At 58.5% G+C, this 19,364-nt stretch overlaps 2 protein-coding genes and 2 long non-coding RNA genes across 5 annotated transcripts in view; all 4 read left to right on the top strand.

The window, feature by feature from the left end:
* LOC117886230 overlaps positions 1-9,648 on the top strand; it is a 46,169-nt gene extending 36,521 nt beyond the window's left edge. The window contains exons 8-14 of the mRNA XM_034788287.1: positions 6,569-6,660; positions 7,064-7,173; positions 7,517-7,639; positions 7,924-8,003; positions 8,428-8,533; positions 8,722-8,817; positions 9,529-9,648. Coding sequence (XP_034644178.1) covers positions 6,569-6,660; positions 7,064-7,173; positions 7,517-7,639; positions 7,924-8,003; positions 8,428-8,533; positions 8,722-8,817; positions 9,529-9,648 — 727 coding nt within the window. The remainder of the gene's footprint in view (positions 1-6,568; positions 6,661-7,063; positions 7,174-7,516; positions 7,640-7,923; positions 8,004-8,427; positions 8,534-8,721; positions 8,818-9,528) is intronic.
* Positions 9,649-10,088: 440 nt separating this feature from the next.
* Positions 10,089-12,600, top strand: LOC117879748 (protein diaphanous homolog 1-like). The gene is made up of 4 exons (XM_034775011.1): positions 10,089-10,218; positions 10,437-10,531; positions 10,678-10,830; positions 11,754-12,600. The coding sequence occupies exons 1-4, from the start codon at positions 10,104-10,106 to the stop codon at positions 12,240-12,242; spliced, it is 852 nt and encodes a 283-aa protein (XP_034630902.1). The 5' UTR covers positions 10,089-10,103; the 3' UTR covers positions 12,243-12,600.
* A 1,996-nt stretch (positions 12,601-14,596) lies between these two features.
* On the top strand, positions 14,597-16,360 carry LOC117870258. Its single transcript, XR_004643952.1, has 3 exons — positions 14,597-15,280; positions 15,754-15,925; positions 16,077-16,360. It is a non-coding gene; the product is annotated as an uncharacterized LOC117870258 (long non-coding RNA).
* Positions 16,361-16,379: 19 nt separating this feature from the next.
* LOC117870123 lies at positions 16,380-17,692 on the top strand. 2 transcript variants are annotated; one of them, XR_004643936.1, is made up of 3 exons: positions 16,380-16,517; positions 16,928-17,071; positions 17,620-17,692. It is a non-coding gene; the product is annotated as an uncharacterized LOC117870123 (long non-coding RNA). The 2 variants fall into 2 exon arrangements; XR_004643937.1 differs by having other exon boundaries at positions 17,624-17,653.
* Positions 17,693-19,364: the final 1,672 nt, after the last annotated feature.

Below are 19,364 nucleotides of genomic sequence, written 5' to 3'. Positions count from 1 at the left end.
AAGACAACTCCCACCTGTTTATGCTCTCTGTATGTGTGTATATATATCTCCTCAATATATGTTCCATTCTATATGCATCCGAAGAAGTGGGCTGTAGTCCACGAAAGCTTATGCTCTAATAAATTTGTTAGTCTCTAAGGTGCCACAAGTACTCCTGTTCTTCTTTTTGCGGATACAGACTAACACGGCTGCTACTCTGAAAGGTGTATCTACCTTCTCTCAATGGATCAATTGTATAGCTCATGGTCCTCAGTGGGCCATCAAGCAGGCTAGGCAGAACTAACACCAGCTTGTCTGGGGTGTTCCCCGGAAGCATAGCACAAGTTTGAAATACAGACAGTATAGAGCCAATATTCATAACGTCAACTACAAAACTGATACACATATACAGATAGCATAATTATAATCAGCCAATCAGAACCTCTCCATAGACCCCTTCCACGACAACCTTTATACAATATTGGCTGCAAATATATAACAGTGGTCACAACTGTAATCTATACAGTTACAGATTATGTCAATAGCATCACAGGAGGTGACACGGCATCAGTGAGACTGCTATTGGAATACTGCATCCAGTTTTGGTGTCCTCCTTTGAAAAAGATATTGTGAAATTGGAGCTGGGGCAGCAAAGAGCCACCAAATGTTCTGAGGGCTGGAGAAAAATGCCTTCTAGTGAGCGATTGAAAGAGCTCAACCTCTTTAGCTTATCAAAAGAAGATGGAAAGGTGACTTCATTGAAGTGTTGAAGTGCCTTAATGGAGAGAAAAGATTGGGTATTAAAGGGCTCTTTAATCGAGCAGAGAAAGGCAGAACAAGACCCAGTGGCTGGAAGGTGAAAAGAGACAAATTCATATTACAAATAAAACACAGATATTCAACAGCGAGAATGATTCACCACAGGAACAAGCTACCAAGGAAAGTGGTGGATTCGCCCTCTCTTGCTGTCATTTAATGAAGACTAGATGCCTTTCTGGAATGTGTTTGCCCCCAAAGTAGCTATTGTGTCATACAGGAGGCCTGTGACATGCAGGGGGTCAGATTAGATGCTCTAATGGTCTCTTCTGGCCATCAAGTCTACTAATTTCTGAAAAACTGAGTGTAGCATTGGAACAGCGTCTGAGGTTTTACTGTCTAGTCGGCTTGCTTCCTAGAATGAACACGCCTTGAGTGGGGTGATCCACAGGGAGTAGCTCAAAGCTCCCAGGTGCCTGGCCAGGGGCAGGACATTAGCCCAGCAAGGGAGGGGCATGGCAGTGACATCACAAAGGCCTTTTGCAGGACCTCAGACTATTGGTCAAAGGTGGTGACCTCACAGAGAGATGCTGACATCAGCCAGGCAGGACAGAGGCGAGTGGCCCGGGAAACCTCAGAGACTCCTGTGGCTTTGCTTCAGCAAGTCTCTGTCTCGAGGTCTCTCTTTGAGGACTGAGAGAACATTCGGGTTCACGTACGTGAGCGACAGGAGGAACCTCTGTCGAGTTTTCTCCTTCCCTTTTTGTGATTGAACTAGAAAGCAGCCGTCCCTGCGTAGAAGGTAAGAGCCTCCTCGAGGTTTGAAACCTGTTCAGTCTGATCCATCGGGTGAGAGTTGAATTCTAGGCATGGAAAACACGAGCTGGAGGAGGCAGAATTTTATTCCGCACCTGGGATTTTGTCCCTTAGAATCACTGGTGACATTGGGATTTGTCCTTTTTGTTTCACCTTTTCCTCCAGCCCTCCCTCCTTTCTTTTCTTCTCTTGCTTCTTTTGTCCTTTCCCCTGTTCCCCTCCCAACACCAGGATGTGTGTGTTTGTGTGTCGCGGGGGAGTGCTCTGCAGCTCCCACTGTGGGAGGTCCACCCAAAAATGTGGGGCTGAAATAGTGCCCCGGCAGTGATCCCCACCAGTAGCGTAGCTGGGGTGTGTGTGTGTGTGTGTGTGTGCAGGGGAAGCAGCCACTTCCCCTCAGCACATTTTCCAAAAGTGGCGCCTTAGTCAGAGGTTACCATTGCGCCAGTGGGCGGGGCCAACGCTTGGCTCTGAAGCTTGGCCTGCCCGGCCGGCGCTCACCTCCTGCACGCAAATTCAAGATCCGATGGTTAGTTTGAAAATCAGGGCTCTTGGGTCCTAGTCCCAACTCTGCCACTGACTGGCTGTGTGACCTAAGACAAGTCAATTCTCCTTTCTCAACCTTAGCTTCTCCGTCTTTCAAGTAGGGATAATAATGATCCGCTCCTACTTACCTCACGGTGGGTGGAGGATGGAGATCCATTGGAGAGTGTCACTAGGAGGAGTGCATAATATGAGGTGTCCTATCACATTTACTCAGATCAGATTGTGACATAATAGAATAGCTGAAATAGTTTATTTTATTTGTATTTTTTTATTTTGAAATTGATAAGAGCAGCAACTACTTAGCTCAGACTGAAGCATCTTATCTAATTTTCGAGATCTAAGGGTCTCCTCTTGGTGTGCGAGGAGACAATTTAACACACTGTGACAAACAGGAGATGCTTTTGTTTTGCAACAAAATATTTTTGCAAAGACCTTTCATCCCACTTGTTATGAGTTCAAGAAACAAACTGGTTTAGTCTGAATGGGATTTTCTGACAGAAACGGTTTCAATGAAATTTCCCCATCATCTCGATTCCTGGGCTCTATCCCTGCCCAGGGGTGAAAGGAACTTAAAGGATTTACCGTTACGCCAGAGTCCTGAGCGGGGGTGTGGCCTCAACCGGAGGAGGCGGGGCCTTTCAAGATTTAAAGGCCCGGGGCTCCGGCTGTGGCTGGGAGCCCCAGGGTCTTTAAATCACCCCAGACCTACCAGCTGCAGAGGTGGCTGGAAGCCCCGGGGCTCAGGGGCGAATTAAAGGGCCCAGGGCTCCAGCCACTGCGGTGCTCTGGGCCCTTTAAATCACCACGGGAGCCTGGCTGCCGGAGCTCTGGCACTGCTTTAAAGGGCCCGGGGCTCCCCGCAGTGGCTGGAGCCCTGGGCCCTTTAAATCACCGCTGCGGAAGCCGGTCCAGTCCGGCACGGCATACTGTCTCTTGCTGGTACGCTGTACCGGACTGGACTGGCTTACTTTCCCCTCTGCCGTGCTTCTGCGGGGTTTGCTGTCCATTAGAACAGGAGTCAGGACTGGTGGCTTCTCTTTCTGGCTCTGCCACCGCCTTGCTGTCTAGGCGCGGTGCTCGGCAGGGGCTGGGGTCGGGGGCGCGGGGCTGGCGTGGTGCTGGGCCGGCGGTGCGGGCACTTGTCCGGGGGCTGGCGCAGTGCTGGGCTGGGGGCCGGGGGCCTGTGCGGTGCTCGGCCGGGGCCCGGGGCCGGCGCGGTGCTCGGACGGGGGCTGGTGCGGTGCTGGGCCGGGGTCCGTGGCAGGGGCACGGGGCCGGGGGCCGGCGCGGTGCTCGGCCGGGGGCCGTGCCAGGGGCTGGCGCGGTGTTGGACCCGGGGCTGGCGCGGTGCTGGGCCCGGGGCCGGCGCAGTGCTGGGCCAGGGGCCGTGCCGGGGGCCGGCGCGGTGCTGGACTGGGGGCTGTGCCGGGGGCTGCCACCTGCTCGGCCGGGGGCCGGCGAGTTGCTCGGCCGGGGGCTGGCGCGTTGCTCGGCCGGGGGTGGGGGCACTTGGCCGGGGGCCGGCGCCCCAGGGCCCGAGCCGGGCGGGAGACGCCGGGGCCAGAGCCTCTTGGCCTGGGCCGGCCAGCCACCAGAGGGAACTGCTCGGCCAGGGGGGCCGGACTGGGCCGCGCTGCACCCCGCCCCAGCCTACCTGCTGCCTCCCTGTTTCAGGCTTCCCGCGAACATTTGATTCGCGGGAAGCAGGGGAGGGGGAGGAGCAGGGGTCGGAGCGTTCAGGGGAGGGGGCAGAGTTGGGGCGGGGCTGGGGGTGGGGAAGGGGCGGAGTTGGGGCGGGGCCCCATGGAGTGGCCTCCTTTTTAAAAATTAAAATATGGTAACCCTACTAGTGAGCATGGACTTGTCAAGAACAAATCATTCCAAACCAATCCTAGCTCCTTCTTTGGCAGGTTATAGGCCTAGGGGAGGTGGGTAACAGTAGATGTGATCTCTCTTGGTGTTTCTAAGGCTTTTGACACAGTCCCATGGGACATTCTCACAGCGAACGAGGGAAATGTGGTCTAGATGTAATCAGTGAAATGTGAGTGCAGAGCTGGTTGAAAGCCCAGACTCCAAGAGCCCTTCTCCATGTCTGGCTGTCCAACGGCGAGGGTGTACCTAGTGGGTCCGGCAGGGATCAGTCCGGGGGCCGGTAATATTCAATATTTTCCTTCAGGATTTGGAAAATGGAGTGGAGAGCATGCTTCTACAATTTGCAAATGACACCAAGCACTTTGGAGCACAGGATTGGAATTCAAAACGCCCTTAACAAATTGGAGACTTGGTCTTCTTGAGCCAGACTCCATGGCTGGCCCCCTCTCTCTAGACTGGGCTGAAGTGAAACCCCAGAGCCAAACCCTCCTCCTCCTGGGCAGTGCGCTCCCACCTTCAATGGGCAGATGCTGCTTAGCGCTGTCAGAGCAGCTTTTGTTGGGGGCTTCTCCCAGCACTTTCCAATAGTGGGAAAGTATGAAATCCTCGTTTGACTGCTGAGGACAGAGCCAGAGAGGGGGGAACAATTTGCTCAAAGTCCCACAGGAAAAGGAAAACACCCAGCAGTGGAACCAACAGGAAACCCAGCAATGGAACTCAGGAGTCCTGGCTCCCAGTCTCCTGGTCCAGTCACTCCAGCGGAGCACACTCCCTCTCAAAGGCAGAGGGAGTGGACATGGGGGCCTGGTTGAAATTGCCAGCTGTGGGAGGGAGTGTGCAGCAGTGGTTAGCGAAGGGGCCTGGAAAGAAGGCCTGCTGGGTCCCATCCATTCTTCTGACACTTGGTGTGACCCTGTGCCAGTAGCTTCCCATCCCAGGCCTGGTTCTCATCAGTAGGGTTGGGGTCGCAGTCCCAACAGCCCAGGGGGGTCGGGAGGCTCCAGGAAGGTGTGTAAAGTGCTGGGATGTCGGGATCCCGGACGCGCTGTCACCCCTGCACTAGGGCGGTGTTCTGCACCCCCTGCTGCTGGCCGAGTTTCTCTGTCCCTTGGCAATAAGACAGACTCTTGTTTTTCACAGCCAGCCGATCGCCCCGTGCCATCACCCTGCCTGCTTCCTGGGCAGGGTAACTCCTCAGCTCACCACCACCCTCTCCAGCCTGCCTTGGGCTTGGAGAGTGAGGAGAAAGGCGAGGGACGACCCTGAACATCCTCCATCCATCTCTCAGTCACCAGAACAAGTGAGTGGCATTAGGGTTCTTCGGGGGCATCCCCTGTCTGTCTGGGGAGAGGCAGAAAAAGGGGGAGAGAATCTCTCCCAAAGGAAATTGGATTTGCAAACAGCCCCCAGGACCCCCTCGCTCTCAGACCAGGAAGGGGCTTCTCCAGAGCCGTCCAGGGAACCGAGGGGGCCCTGGCCTTGCTATGCCTATGGACTTTGAAGTGGGGAATGGTTTCCCAGGAGAAGTCTGGACTCCTGGGTTCAGGGCCGGGTTTAGCAAGTGCGGGGCCCAATTCCTGGGGCGGCCCTTCAGATTGCCGGCTGGGGGAGGTGGCCCCGCGGGGCTGCCGTACTCTGGACGGCGCTCTGGCCAGGAATGCAGGGCCACGGGGCTTGCTGCGCTCCGGCCGGTGCTCTGGCCAGGGGAGCGGGGTCCCCGAAGACGAATGCCGCTGGGGTGAGTGCGCGGGGCCCTCTTAGGCGCGGGGCCCGATTCTGGGGAATCGGGCGAATCGACCTAAAGCCTGCCCTGCCTGGGTTCTGTTCCTTCTCCAGCCTGGGCGGAGGGTGGGAGGGTGTGAGTGTGGTCTGGGGTGGCAGGAGGGAGCTGCTTGTCCAAAGTGACCAATGTCTTTGTGACTGACCCCAGTGCTTGAAAAGGACGAGACTCCCTGGTTCTTGCAGCCCCAGCGATGACAAGGGGGAGCGTTGAGGGGGAGCAGATCATGCAATGAACTCCTGCCAGTGGGGGTAGCTTGCCCTCCCTGCACCCCTGTGGGGGGAGCAGGAGCTGCTCTGGCTGGAGCAGGGATCGGGAGGGACCAAACAGGCTGGTTAGTGAGAGGCTGCCTTGACCCCAGACTCACGCCTGCTCCCTGCTGGGTTCCAGGATGGCCAGGCTCCTGAGGATGTTCAGGAAGAAGGCTCTGCAGGTGGCCCCAGAGCCTGAGGGAAGCAGCCACCATCTTCCCCAGGAGCGAAGCGGCCCCTCCGTCCCCACTGGAGGGGAAGAAGCTCCCGGCCATGCCAGGAGGTGGAAGTGCCCAGCCTTCTGGCGGAGGAAACCCACTCCCGGCACAGGCGCCGAGGTGGGAGCATCACCTCCCAGGCCAAAATGGAGCTGGGCCAGGCTGCGGCTGGGCAGGCAGGACCCAGCCCAGGGGCGGAACCGGACAGGGTGGCTCTGGGGCTTGTTGTTGTGTGGGCAGCAGCGGCCCCAGGAGCCCAGCCCCAACTTCCAACAGGGGGCATCGCCCTGCTCGGTCAGGGAGGACCTTCCAGCCTCCCCAGGGCAGGAGGGGGAGGATCTCTCTGCCAGCCCCAGCAGCTCAGGCCGCTCCCCATCCGACAGCAGCAGCGCCTGCGACTCGGACAGCAGCCTGGCCGACGGACGCTTCTGCTTTGCTCTAGGTGAGGAGCCAGGCTGGGCTTGGGGAGGGGTGAGGAGGGGGCTGTGAACACTCTGGGCCCAGGCCCTTGAGCAGTGCTATGGGGGCAGGTCTCCAGCCCAGGTGTCTGGCCTGAGCCATGTGAACTCCACGGACACTAGATGCTGCCACTTTGGTCCTTGGTGCTCCATTGGGCAGGGGTGGGGGGAGGCACCTCCAAGGGAGTCCAGGACAGTGGGGAGGGTCTCTTTGCTATGGGCTCCTGGAGGAGTTGGGGGCTGATGCCATCACTGAGAGGGGGGAGTGTGGGGCCCAATCTGCCCTATGTCCCGGAGGTGGGAAGGGGACACATTGTCCCACCATGCCCCTGTCCTTCCCCCGAGTGGCAGCAGGAGTCACCTTGTCCCCTTCTCTCCCTGGTGCAGCGTCCGCCAGGGACTCCGAGGACGACGAGGAGAAAGAAGAACGGGTAGACTTGATAACAGAGGAGGCTGCTCTCATGAACATCCGAGAGCAGCTCCATGCCCGAGAAAAGGTACAAACGTTCCCCAGCTGTGCTGGAACTGAGATTGTCCTGCTCCTTCCCAGCATCCCGACCCCCTGCAGAAGGTCTTGGCTCTAATGGGGACCTTTCTCCTTCATGATCTGGGACCCCCAAGATGGGGGTGTTTGTCACACACCAGCCAGGGTCTCCTCCCCCCACAGGCACTGTCCCAGTTCCTGACCCTGATTGTGGAGGAGTTGTGGGTGATTTGAACAATAGGCAGGTCCCCACTATCCCCCATTCAGGCCTAAGTCCTGCAGCTGGTGTGGCTGGGGCAGGGAGGTCCCTGGCTAACTGGCTCTCTCTCCCCTAACCCCACTCCTGGTGGGCGCAGGACGAGGTGCAGCAGCTCGTGTTCCTGCACGCCATCTACCCCGCGTGCCTCGCTGCCCAGCAGAGAGGGGACTACACATTGGAGCCACACTGCTCGAAGGCGGCTGTGGCGGAGAGGATTGTGGTGAGTGAGACACGGCACCCGGGAGCTGGAGGGTGGACAGAGATATGGGAGGGGCAGGGGTCTCCCCGGGCCAAGGGTTGGGGGATGGCTGGTGCTGGAGGGCAGCTGAGGGCAGGGATTGCTGGGGCTGAAGATTGGGGAGAGGAGACGGGAGAACTAGTGGGCAGGAATCGGAGGAGCGGGAGGCAGCTGGGGGGATCCTGCTGGCTATGTAATCTCCTCCTTGGGGAGTGCCAGTGAGGCCCGAATCTCACACGCTCCTTTGTCTCCTTTGCATCTCACAGGAGCTCATTGAGGAGCTTCCTCCTAACTCTCTACCCGGCGCCGTCCTGGCCAACTCCCTCATTGCTGTGGCCAACCTCAGGTACCGAGACCCTCCCGCCCAGTTCCCCTAACCCCGGTGCTGCTCAGGCCCATGGCTGGGAGTCACTGCCCCTCCCACTCCCAGCTCACCCCCCAAGGGTGGCTCCTCTGGCAGAGGTGGCAGGAAGGGTCACTCCCTCTCCTGGCTGCTCTGTTCTTTTCACTCCAGTCACATTGCAATGGCTTTGGGGAGAGGCTGACTCCCAGGATCAGATACAGGAGGGACAGCAGGGTCCAGGGAACAGGCGCCATTCCTGCCCTGCCACTGTCGGTCTGGGAAACCTTGGCCTTATCATTCCCTGGCTCAGTGCCTCAGTTTCCATTCTCGCCAGCCTCTGCCTATTTCCCTGCAGTTTCACGTCCGTGTTGGTGCCAGTCCCACCCCCGCACTGCACAGTCTAATACCGGCTCCTCTCTCTTGCCAGCACCATGACACCTGCCCTGGAGCCGGAGCTGGAGACCCACCTCCTCCGAGCCACCCTGCACGCAGTCTTCACCCTGGGCACGCAGACGGACACCAACCAAGTCCAGGTAGATCAGCCAGCTGTTATCCTGCCCGAATCCTTGCTAATTGCCTGCAGTGGGATGTGAATGAGAGAGGCCAGGATATGTGTTTGGGGGTCTCACCAGTGCTTCCCAGAGACCCCTCTTCCCATCCTGTGGCAGGTGTAGCCCCAGTTTCCCTAAACTCTGACCCACAGCTCTCCCTTGCTTTGCAGGATCTGCATAGGGTCATACCAGACCTTCTGGACGCCATGCTGGGGAACCTGCTGGCAAAGACCCCAGACACGGACAAGCTCCACTACATCTTGGAGGTGAGCCCGATGAGGGGGTGGGGGCAATTTTACCTTAACTCTTAGATCTATTTTCCAGTCTGTCCTCCTAGCTGGGCCCCCAGTGGCCATCCTTGGTCAGGGCAGTCAGTGCAATGCAGGGTCAGGCCTTTCCTCCTTGAAGGAGAGAGGAAGGAGCTGGGACTTCAAGCCAGAGCTCTGCCTGCTTGTGTTGAGCACTAACCACAGGGCCCCCGGCTGGCTTGGGGAGTGAGAGTCTGAACCCCTCCTGGGAGATCCAGAAGATGGTCCTCAGAGACGAGCCACAGCCTCATTCCTAGAGAAACAGGAGGGCCTCAGAGAATCAGCCCTTGTCTCTGACGGGCCCCGAGATTCCTGGGGGGATTGTGCTCACACTCAGTCCTTTCACCCAGCCAAAGACTTGAGAGCCAGGGAGGGGGGAGGGGTCTGTCTCCTTCCTGGGGAGCTGTTCAGGAATCAGGAGTTCAGGGAGGATGGGACCAGCCCCAACACCGAGCATTGTCCCAATCTAGAGAGACAATGACAAGTTGTGACCTGCAGGATACAAGCATCGTCCTGGGGGCAAGAGTCCCCTTCTAAAGCTCTGCAGTCAATGAATCTGATATTCCACCCCCACCGCATGCAATGTCTCAGCCCCCTTGGGATGGGGCGGGCCATTAGCACTACACATGCACCCCCTCATCAATCCTGAGCTGCCTCCTTTCCCCACAGCACATTAACTACTGGACCGTGTCCAGGGTGCCACGAGAGAGAGCCAAGGCCATCAGGAGCAGCGCGGCCCTGCTCACGTCCGTCATCACCCTCCCTGACTTTGACGTAAGTGGCCTCTGAGCCCAGCTTCCTGACTCCAGGCATAGGGGGGCCGGCTCCAACGGGCTGGAGGATCTGCTGCTGCAGGGGCTGTGGGCTAGGAGTGTTCCTCTTGGGGAGGCAGAATCAGTGCAGAGAATGAGCCTGGCTTGAGTCAAGTTCTTCTTGTCCTGGTTAAGTGGCGACTCTCGCTTGTAAGGAGACCATGCTCCAGGTTCTTGCCTTCTAGTCATCCTGGAGCAGCTGGGGAAGCAAATCCTCCTGGAGGGCCCTGCCCACATCCCTGTTCTCCGGGCTCCCTTGCGGGCAGAGATAACTAAGGATCCAGCTCTATCTCCTATCCTCTAGCATCTCCTGCAGAGGGGCTGAGGGGAAGGAGAGTCCTGGCCCAGGCGGGGACTGGGAGCTGACAGGAAAATGCTGATGGAGACCCCTTTCCCTCTCCCTTCCATTAGAACTCAGCTGAATTCCCCAGCATGGGCCACCACGTGGCGCAGTTGGCTCTGTTCGTCGGTGACCCAGATGAGGACATCAGCCGGCAGGCCAGGGAGGGGGTTTACCGGCTCTACCAGTTCCTGCTGCGCCAGAGGGGTAAGGAACCCGGCTAGACGAGTGAGACTGGGACCCCAGCCAATTTCTCTCCGAGTGACCCCGGCTGGCGGATCAGTCTCTCTCTATCTCTTTCTGTGTTCTCCACCACCCCCGCAGTTCTGTTGGGCTCTGCCCACTGTGCAGCCACCAATGGGATTGGAAGGACACAAGCCCTGCAACCAGAATGACCAATGTGTATGTGTCTCTCTCTTTCCCAGACCTGAACATCCATGAGGTCGAAGACCTTTGGTGCTGGGACTGGCACCAGGACAACAGGCTCCTCGGCTATAAGAACACCGCCAGGGTAGGGGAGGTAAGGACACTCTGCCAGGGCATGGCACAGCTCTGCAGGGCAGGTGGCTGCCTCCTGGAGCCATGCGACGGAGTTGCCGTTCTAGGCCAGGATTTGGAGCCTGGTTCGGGGCAATCTGCTGAAGCCTCACATCTGGTTGGTTTCAGGTTTTTGCCAAATTTTTCTCGGAGGGGCAGAGAAGATTCTTCCTGCAGACGGCAGTGCTGGCCATGCACGACCCCCTGCTGCGTGTCAGCCAGGCTGGGCTGCTCCTCACTTACTCCCTCCTGGGGCAAGCCGAGCAGCTGATGGGGAGCACGGTGAGCAGCTGCATTAGACTCAGGAGATTGGGGCGGGGCCCAGGCCTCATTCCCATCCTCTGGCCATTCGCCGGCCTGGCAGCAAGGCGACTGGTGGGGAATGAGAGTGAGAGCAGGTGCTCCTGGGAAGGGAGATGAATTCACCTCCATGAGCAGGAGGGAGCCAGCTTGTCCCCGGAGCAGCTCCAGCCCAGCTCTTTAGCAAGGCTAATGAATGACAAGCATTGCCTCAGCACGGACTTCTGTTCTTGGGAAGGGCAGCAGAGTCCTCTACGTGCCCTTTGCGAGCCTCTCCTGTCACCCGTGCCACCACCCAGAGTTGTTCCCGTCACTGGCAGTCTGGGAGGCCAAGGACTGAGGGGCGATGGCGACTGACCGGGCAGTTCTGAGGCACATGGGCGGGGGAAGCTCGTAATGCTGCCGGCAGGGCTGGACTTGCTCTAGAGAGAACGGGAGGATTCAGTCAGCAGGGGCTGCTGATCTGCCCCATTCACCAGAGCTGCCATCCTGCGGCTTCAGCCTCAGTGGCTGGGATGACTTGGGGAAAGGTCTCAAGCTCCCCACATCCCACTTCACTGCTGCCAGAATCCCTCCGCCCCCCCGCCCCGCTAGAGCCCCCTCCCTGCCCAACCTGGGTGGGGGTGAAGGAGAGGGGTCAGAGAACTTGAGCAATGGATTGGAGGTGGAACAGCTGTCAGGGGCACTGGGTGGGAGGTGGCAGGAGCTCCCCCTACAAGGAGGTTGTTGGCACTGGAGGTCCCTTGAAAGGAAAACAAGACTCCATTCTGGGGGTCAGGAGGGGGACTTCATCCCTCAGAGGTGCGCGGGTGCTGGGTGGAATTGCCGCTGGTCCCAGGTGCCCTTAATTCCCCCTGATTCCACGGAGCAATCTGAGTCTCTGACAGGTCCTCGTTCCCTTGCAGCAGGAGGTCGTCACGGCCAACATAATGAAGCAACTTCACATCATCCGGCACTTGCGCCAAGTGCCGGAGGCGCTGCAGGAATTCTGCCTCCAAGGCCACCAGCAACTCCTGCTCCCTCTAAACGGGGAGTGTAGTGAGACTGAGTGGCCTCCCTCCGAGCAGGAGAGCGAGGGCCCCTCTACACGCCCCTTGGAGGGCAGAGCCTATATTGCCCCACCCCCCTTGCCTGTTGGCTGGCCACCGGGGCCTCTGGTAGACTCTGTTGCAACTGAGCGGCCTCCCTCCGAGCAGGAGAGCGAGGGCCCCTCTACACGTCCCTTGGATGGCAGAGCCTATATCGCCCCACCCCCCTCGCCTGTTGGCTGGCCACCGGGGCCTCTGGTAGACTCTGTTGCAACTGAGCGGCCTCCCTCTGAGCGGGAGAGCGAGGGCCCCCCTACAGGCCCCTTGGAGGGCGGAGTCTATATCGCCCCGCCCCCCTCGCCATAAGGACCGGGGCGTGGGGTCGGAAATATAAAAGGCCGGCCCTTCACCACAGTTGGGGGACAGCCTGCAACAGAGGAGGACACTTGGCCTGTTCTCCAGAGTCCCCTACCCCTAACCCCAGACATGGACGAGGACTGGCCCGGAGTACCCGCTGCGGTTTACCCCAAGGAGCCGGAAGAGGCCTGGAGGCCGCAGGTACCAAACCCCGGGGAGGCAGGAAGTAGCCCAGGGGCAGCCCGGGAGCTGCTGGCTGCAGAGCCCGGCGCGATTCAGTCGGCGTGTTGCGGCTGGATCCCCGCCGACGCAGGGGCAACCAATCCTGCCCGTGCCAGCGCCTTGGGCTGGGACGCGGGGGAGGAGGGTGGGATCGCGTCCCCCTGCCACCCCACCCTGGGTGGCTGACCCCCTACACGGTGCAAGGAGGCTCTAGCCCAGGACAGGAACTGTTTGTGGGCTGGCCACCGGGGCCCCGCCCAGGCTAGAGCCAGCCCTGTCAAGTCTGTCAGTTTGCTGGCTGCCAGGGTTCCACCCAGGCCAAGGCCCGCCCTTGAAGTCTGGTTGTTTGTGGGGTGCTTGGGCCCCGCCCAGGCCTGAGCCACCCCCGACACAGTGTGTTGAGGGGCTGACCACTTGAGCGACCTCAGCCCAGCAGCGCCGGCTCTACCATTTTTGCTGCCCCAAGCAAAAAAAAAAAAAAAATACAACAGCACTCGGACCGCCAAAGTGAGCAAAATGAACCAAAAACCCCCCAACCACTTGGACTGCTGCCACCCGAACTGCTGAAGCAGAAAAAAAAAACAAGAACAACGCTCGGACTGCCGCCGCCCGAACTGCTGAAGTGCAAAAACCAAAAAAGTCGCCCGGCCTGTGCTGCCCCAAGAATGGACGGAATGCCGCCCCAGGCATGTGCTTCCTCCGCTGGTGCCTGGAGCCAGCCCCTCAGCCCAGGCCGTAGCCTGGTTGCGACAGCTGATCGCTGAGGTGGGGCGGCTGCTCCACCCCCATGCAAGAGGGCGCTAGAGTAGGCCAGAGCGGCTGCAGAGGCTGGTAGCCAATCAGAGAAGGGCCAACTGAGAGCCAATCAGGGCCGAGATTAGAGCCAGCCAATCAGGACTAAGCTAGGCCCTATATAAAGGCTGCCCAGGCGAGCAGCAGGCAGTATCCCCCAGACCTTGATGGGAGAAGGTCTGTCTTCAGAGCAGGAGACCAGCATCTCCAAAAGAGCAGTGCTGGGCAGGCTTAAGGGAGCATACTACAGCTCCGTCCCAAGACCTGCCAGACTGCGGGCCCTGATAGAAAGGGCCCAGAGGAGAAGTGGCCCAGGGACAGTTGGACAAGGGGAGAACAGGGAGACTGCCACTAGAGGATCCCTGGGTTTGGACCCAGGATAGTTGGTAGGCCTGGGTTCCCCCGTTCCCTCTTGTACTGCACCTGGCCATGTGGTGGCTGAGTCAAACTGCAACTGGGCCTTGAGACAAGGGGCTAGACTTTAGGGGTTTTGGTTGGCCACTGAGGCATGTGCAAGGACTGTTGCTAACCTGCTTCCCCCCTCCCCGCCGGAAGGAGATGAGGTTGGATTAGGGGGCACTGCTGGAGGGAAGTGGCCTGAAGAAGGACACCATCAAGAGGACTAGGCAGATTGTGCCACATGGAGAGACCAAAATGGTGGAGAAAAGAGACTTCTATTGGAGGGCCTGGGTGGCTCGGCTTGCCGAACAGCAGAGGGAGTTGTTCTGGCTGCTGTGGAGGTCGGCACCCAGACCAAACGAGATCCGGCACTGAGGGTGAGGGGCCAGGAAGGCTGAACTGCTTCGCCTGTAGGTGATAGGGACACTAAAGGAGGGAGTGTCCCTCCTGGGAGGGGGCAGAGAGGCCCCACCCAGAAAAGGCACCCCCTGTGAGAGTAACAGGGGGCCCCCAGCTTGTTGGGTCTGTGGGGAGCCAGGGCACCTGAAGAGAGAGTGCCCCTACAGGACTTCCAAGGCCTGGGCCAGCCCAGAAGGAAGGGCTAGGGCCCAAACAAGCAGGAGTAGGGATGTGGCAGGGGGATGACCCAGAAAGTGCTTCCACTGCCACCAACGGGGACATCTAAAGAGGCACTGCCCCCTAAGGCAGAAAGGGGGAGTATCTGAGACAAGGGCTCGGTCAGAGACTCCACCCAGAGAAGAGGTGGTGAAGACGGAGGCCCCTAGAGAGAAAGGGGCTGGGGCAGAGAGGCCCCACCGAAATGAGGGAACCCACATAGGAGCCAGGAGGGCCCATGGGGGAACCCAAACAGAAGTAGGAACCCACGTAGGACCAGGGCGTTCAACAGTGGGAACCTGGACCCTACAGCTGGGAAGCAGCTGGCTCCAGACTTTGCAGGGCCTGCGAGAGGAAAGGGATGCCCTGCATGCCCCACTACGAAGGAAGCTGGGGTGATAGGGACCCCTTTCCTCCCCTCCCCCGTGAGCATTTTTTAAGGGGGAGGGTTTGTGGTGGGATGGCTGCCCCACCCCCATGTGAGAGGGAACTAGACTAGGCCAGAATGGCTGTGCAAGCCGTCAGCCAATCAGGGAAGGGCCTACGGAGAGCCAATCAGGGCCAAGATTAGAGCCAGCCAATCAGGGCTAGGCTAGGCTAGGCCCTCTATAATGGCTGCCCAGGAGAGCAGCAGGTAGTCTGTCTCAGAATTTCATGGGGGAAGGTCTGTCTCCAGAGCAGGAGACCAGCATCTCGGGCTGGGTAGTACTGCATCTGGCCATCCGATGGCCGAGACAAATTGTAACCGGCCCTTGAGACAAGGGGCTAGACTTTGGGGGTTGCTGTTGGCCACCGAGGCAGGTGCAAGGACTGTTGCTAACCCCCACCCCTGGAATGGGGTGAGGATGGACTAGTGGGCACTGCTGGAGGGGCAGTGGCCTGCAGGGCAGTGTCAAGCAGAGAGCAACGCGGCTCCAGATGACAACGGAGGACAAGAGACGGATGGGACGCTGCCAGCAGAGGGCGTTCCCCATGGACTGAGCTAATTCCCAGAGCGACCAGCGGGAGGCGCCATGCTGGTGAGTCCCAACCCTGTCAAAACCGCTTAGCCCTATTGTGGGCCCACTGCTACCCTGCAGACTCTGGTCAGGACCAGACTGGGACAGTTGGAGTGGCCTCCCTCTGATTGGGAGAGCGAGAAGGGGAAATGGAGCCCCCTGGCACTCACAGAAACTCTCTCCCCTCTCTGTGGAGCAGGGTTCTTCCCTTTGCCCTCCAAATTCCTTCATACGGGGCAGGACCTCTTTCCCTTGCACCCACTCCCCTCCCCCCCTTTCCTTGGTCTACCCCCCCTTATTCCCGCTGCGCCCAGGCAGAGCTCTCCCTGCCCCATATGGTGCAGAAAAGCCCTTGTGTCAGGGCCACAGCCCCACTGGAGCTCGGAAAGCTCCACTTTTGAGGAGGTGGGGGTGGGACAGAGGCTCAGGGCTAGCTTCACCTTCTGCCCTTTATTCTCCCCTTGGCCCTTCTATGCGGTCTCTGGGTGTGACAGGAATAGGAGCCTCCTTCCAGCTGTCTTTCAGGCCCTGGGATCTGGCGCAGCCTCCCAGACGGGCGCTTCCTGTAGCTGAGCCACGTCAGGGAGCAGTGGGGACAGGTCACCTCGTCCCAGCAATGCCGGCTCTCAAAGAGGCTTAGATGGAAGACCCCAGTCCCTCATTGAGGTAAGAGCCATTTACTTCTTGGGGCGTGTGGGTCTCTTGGGGGAGAAATGGCATCCCCGGATGCATAGCCTGTCTGGGAGCTTTCCCTGTCCCTGGATCCCAGCCCTGGTACAGAGCCCTATTTCTCATCATATCCTCATTTTATTCTCAGAGGCGGTGTCCAGGATCCTGGAGACTGTTTCCTGCTGCAGGAGGCTTGAGCAGGGAGAGATCACTCACTGTCACGACCCAGGGGTCTCCAACCCGGGTCTGCAGGGTTCATGGGAGCAGCCACACTCCAACCCTCCACCTTGAAGCCTGCTGAAAATTGCTTACCTTGGACCCATGAAGTTCACCCCCAGTTTGAGGCTCCACTCATGAGGTCCTATTGGAGGAGTCCCAGGAAAGCTCACTGGCCCCCTGGCCCTGCGTAAGACAGCAGCAGGAACACGAAGCTGACTGAACACCCGGTTCTGGACCGTGCGCTGCCTGGTTCTGCTGCCGCTCCCCTGGCTTGATTTCCTGGCAACTGAGTTGTGGTGGTGATAGCAAGTTTGTCTTTTGCTGCTGATCTTCCAGTATCCTGACCTGGCTGACTCTCCACTCCTGTCATGTGAGTGTGGACTCTGGATCTGACCAGTAGGTCTGGCTGCACTTGACCCAGCCATGACATTGACTTTGGTACAATTTCTCCATTGCCCCTTTCTGATCTCCAGCAAGATACACCAGTCCCTTGGCTCCCAAAGTCCCAGTTGCCCGTTATTCAAGGGCTGAGGGGTAGTGCTTGTATCGCCCCACCCCAGCTGCTTTTCCTAGGGGAATCTCCCTAGAGCAGAGGAGAAATCTGCTCTTTTCTTAGGATCAGTCCCACCCTGGCCTCAGCTCGGCTACTTTGTTTACCTGGGGTCAGGCACCACTTTTGAAGCCCTTAGCGTGGGGGTGGGGGTGGAGGTGGGAGCAGAGGCTGAAGCTCCAGCAGTTTCCACCAAAGAACACCCCCCTGTCTTTCTATGGTCCGGCTAGGGCTCCCCATCCATCCTGGAGCTGAACACCAGATGGGAGCTGATGGATTGTCCTTGGTGGGCCATGTTCTTGTGTGTGATGAGAGGGCCAGGAGCAGATGCACCACGCCTGGCCAGGACCGGGCTAAACAGCCTGTAATGCTAGGTGAGTCAAACCAGGGCCACAATACAGACACCCTGGGCATCCATGGGGACTGAATCTGGGCCCTTCACTACCAAGAGCACAACTGGTTCCAACTTGAGTCATGACGCTGGTGACCCCTGCCAGCCCCTCTGAGGTGGGTCAGTATTATCCCTGTTCGCTGGGGCATAGGGATAGAAAGCAACTGGCTGCAAAGTCACACACGACGTCCCTGACAGAGGCAGGAAGGAAGCATGGGCCTGATACCAGTCCAGCTCCAACCGCTAGACTCCACCCACTTCCAAAGTCCGAGAACCCAGGAGCCCTGACTCTGACACTAGGCCTTAAATGACAAGACCAACCTCCCTCCCACTCAGGAAGCCATAGAAGGGACCATCTGCTGAGCTCCCCTTGGCAATGCCGCTGTCAGAGACCATTGCTAGTGGGTGCCAAGTGCCTGAGCAGGGAACTGCTTGAGAGCCTCCTAAAGACTCGCAGGTGTTTGACTGTGACCCTCAGGGAGCCGTGGCAAGAGACTCTCCGGCTCTAACAAAGGGTTTCTGTTCTCCTAGACAGTCAGCCAGTGATGCCAGTTTGCAGAATGTGGAAGAGCCCTTTGGCGAGGCATTGGAGGATTCACCATGAAGGTGGCAGCGGTGGCAGTGCCTGGGGTCCCTATGGGCCAAGCCTCAACTCCTGCCAATCCAGGCTAATCTCCCCTGCTTTCAGCAGCGCTTGGCTTTAGCTGCTGGGCCTGTGAGCCTAGACCAGGGGTCTCAAACTCAAATGACCACGAGGGCCGGCTGAGGACTAGTTCATTGGCCCGAGGGCCGCATCACTGACACCCCCCCCCCTCGCTGCCCCCAGTCCTACCCCCAGAGGGGCAGGAGGAGTGTGGCAGGGGCTCAGGGCGGGGAGAGGGAGAGGTGAGGTAGGGGGTCGGGGTGCAGTAGGGGGCTCTGGGCAGGGGCTTGGGGTACAGGGTGCAGGAGGGAGTGTGGTGTGTGGCAGAGGGTTGGGGTTCAGACAGGGGGCTCAGGGCAGGGGGTGGAAGATGCAGAAGGGGGCTCAGGAGAGGAAGTTGGGGTGCAGGAAGGATGTAGGATGTGGCAGGAGGTTGAGGGCAGGGAGTTGGGGTGCAGCAGGGGGTTGAGGTGCAGGCAGGGGGCTCAGGGCAAGGGAGTTGGAGGGGTGAGGTAGGGGGTTGGGGTGCAGGCAGGGGGCTCACGGCAGGGGGTTGGGGTGCAGGATGGCATTGGCCTGTGGCCTGGAGCCGCTTACCTAGAGAAATAGCCCCGCAGGCCGCGTGTTGGAGACCCCTGGCCTAGACAGAGCACTCAGGTATTTCCATCAGCCTGCTCAATGGCAAATGCAGCCACCCAAAGAAGTGAAGAAGAATGGAAGTGAAAGAGTAAAGCTGGACCATCTGCTGAGCTGCTGCACTCAAGTGAGCAGAGCCGGGGAGAGAAGAGGGAGAACTCGAAGGTGGCTGGTGGCAGTAGGGAGGAGAAGCAGTTTGGGAGCCAGGAGAGGAGAAATAAATAGTTAATGACAAATGCTGCCGGCTTTCTCTTGTGTGGTGAAGGGTTGAAAAGGGGTCTCTTTACTATCAGGCTAAACTTTAAAATAGCTGTGTATGGGGGCGGGGGGTGGGGTTTATAAAGGTAAGAGGTCACTCTAGGGGCTTGAAGTCCCAGATTCTGGGGCTATTGCAACTCCCTCAGCTGGTAGCAGTAGTGAGCGCTTGTCCTCCTTTTCTGGACTAGCCACCAGATAAAGGACACGATACATGTGGCCAAGGAAAGAGAGAGGCAGTGTTGCCTGTTAACATGGATCTTGTGGGGGAGCACGGCAGGTTACTTTGGACTAGGTAGGAACCACATGTCTCCAAACCTGCACCTCCCGAGGCTCCAGAGACTTCGCTCCCGATCCCAGAGCGTCCTCAGAGTTCTACAGTGCCAAATGGAATCTGGCCTCTCCCCCCACCTCAGCAGTCCAGAAAAAGTTATTTGTAGACATGTTCTGTGTCCTCTCCTGCCACACTCCCCTGTTGGCGACTAATGCAGTCACAGAGTCCAGGCTCGGATATTAGGAAACACTATTTTACTAGGAGGGTGGTGAAGCACTGGAATGGGTTCCCTAGGGAGGTGGTGGAATCTCCATCCTTAGAGGTTTTTAAGGTCAGGCCTGACAAAGCCCTGGCTAGGATGATTTAGTTGGGGATTGGTCCTGCTTTGAGCAGGGGGTTGGACTAAATGACCTCCTGAGGTCTCTTTTCCAACCCTGATATTCTATGAGGTCTCTGTCCCTCTTTTAT

This window comes from Trachemys scripta, chromosome 1, assembly GCF_013100865.1.
Source record: "Trachemys scripta elegans isolate TJP31775 chromosome 1, CAS_Tse_1.0, whole genome shotgun sequence".
In the NCBI taxonomy this organism is placed as follows: Eukaryota; Metazoa; Chordata; order Testudines; family Emydidae; genus Trachemys; species Trachemys scripta.
The sequence above is the reverse complement of the archived record's forward strand: the minus strand, read 5'-3'. Positions and strand labels throughout refer to the sequence as shown.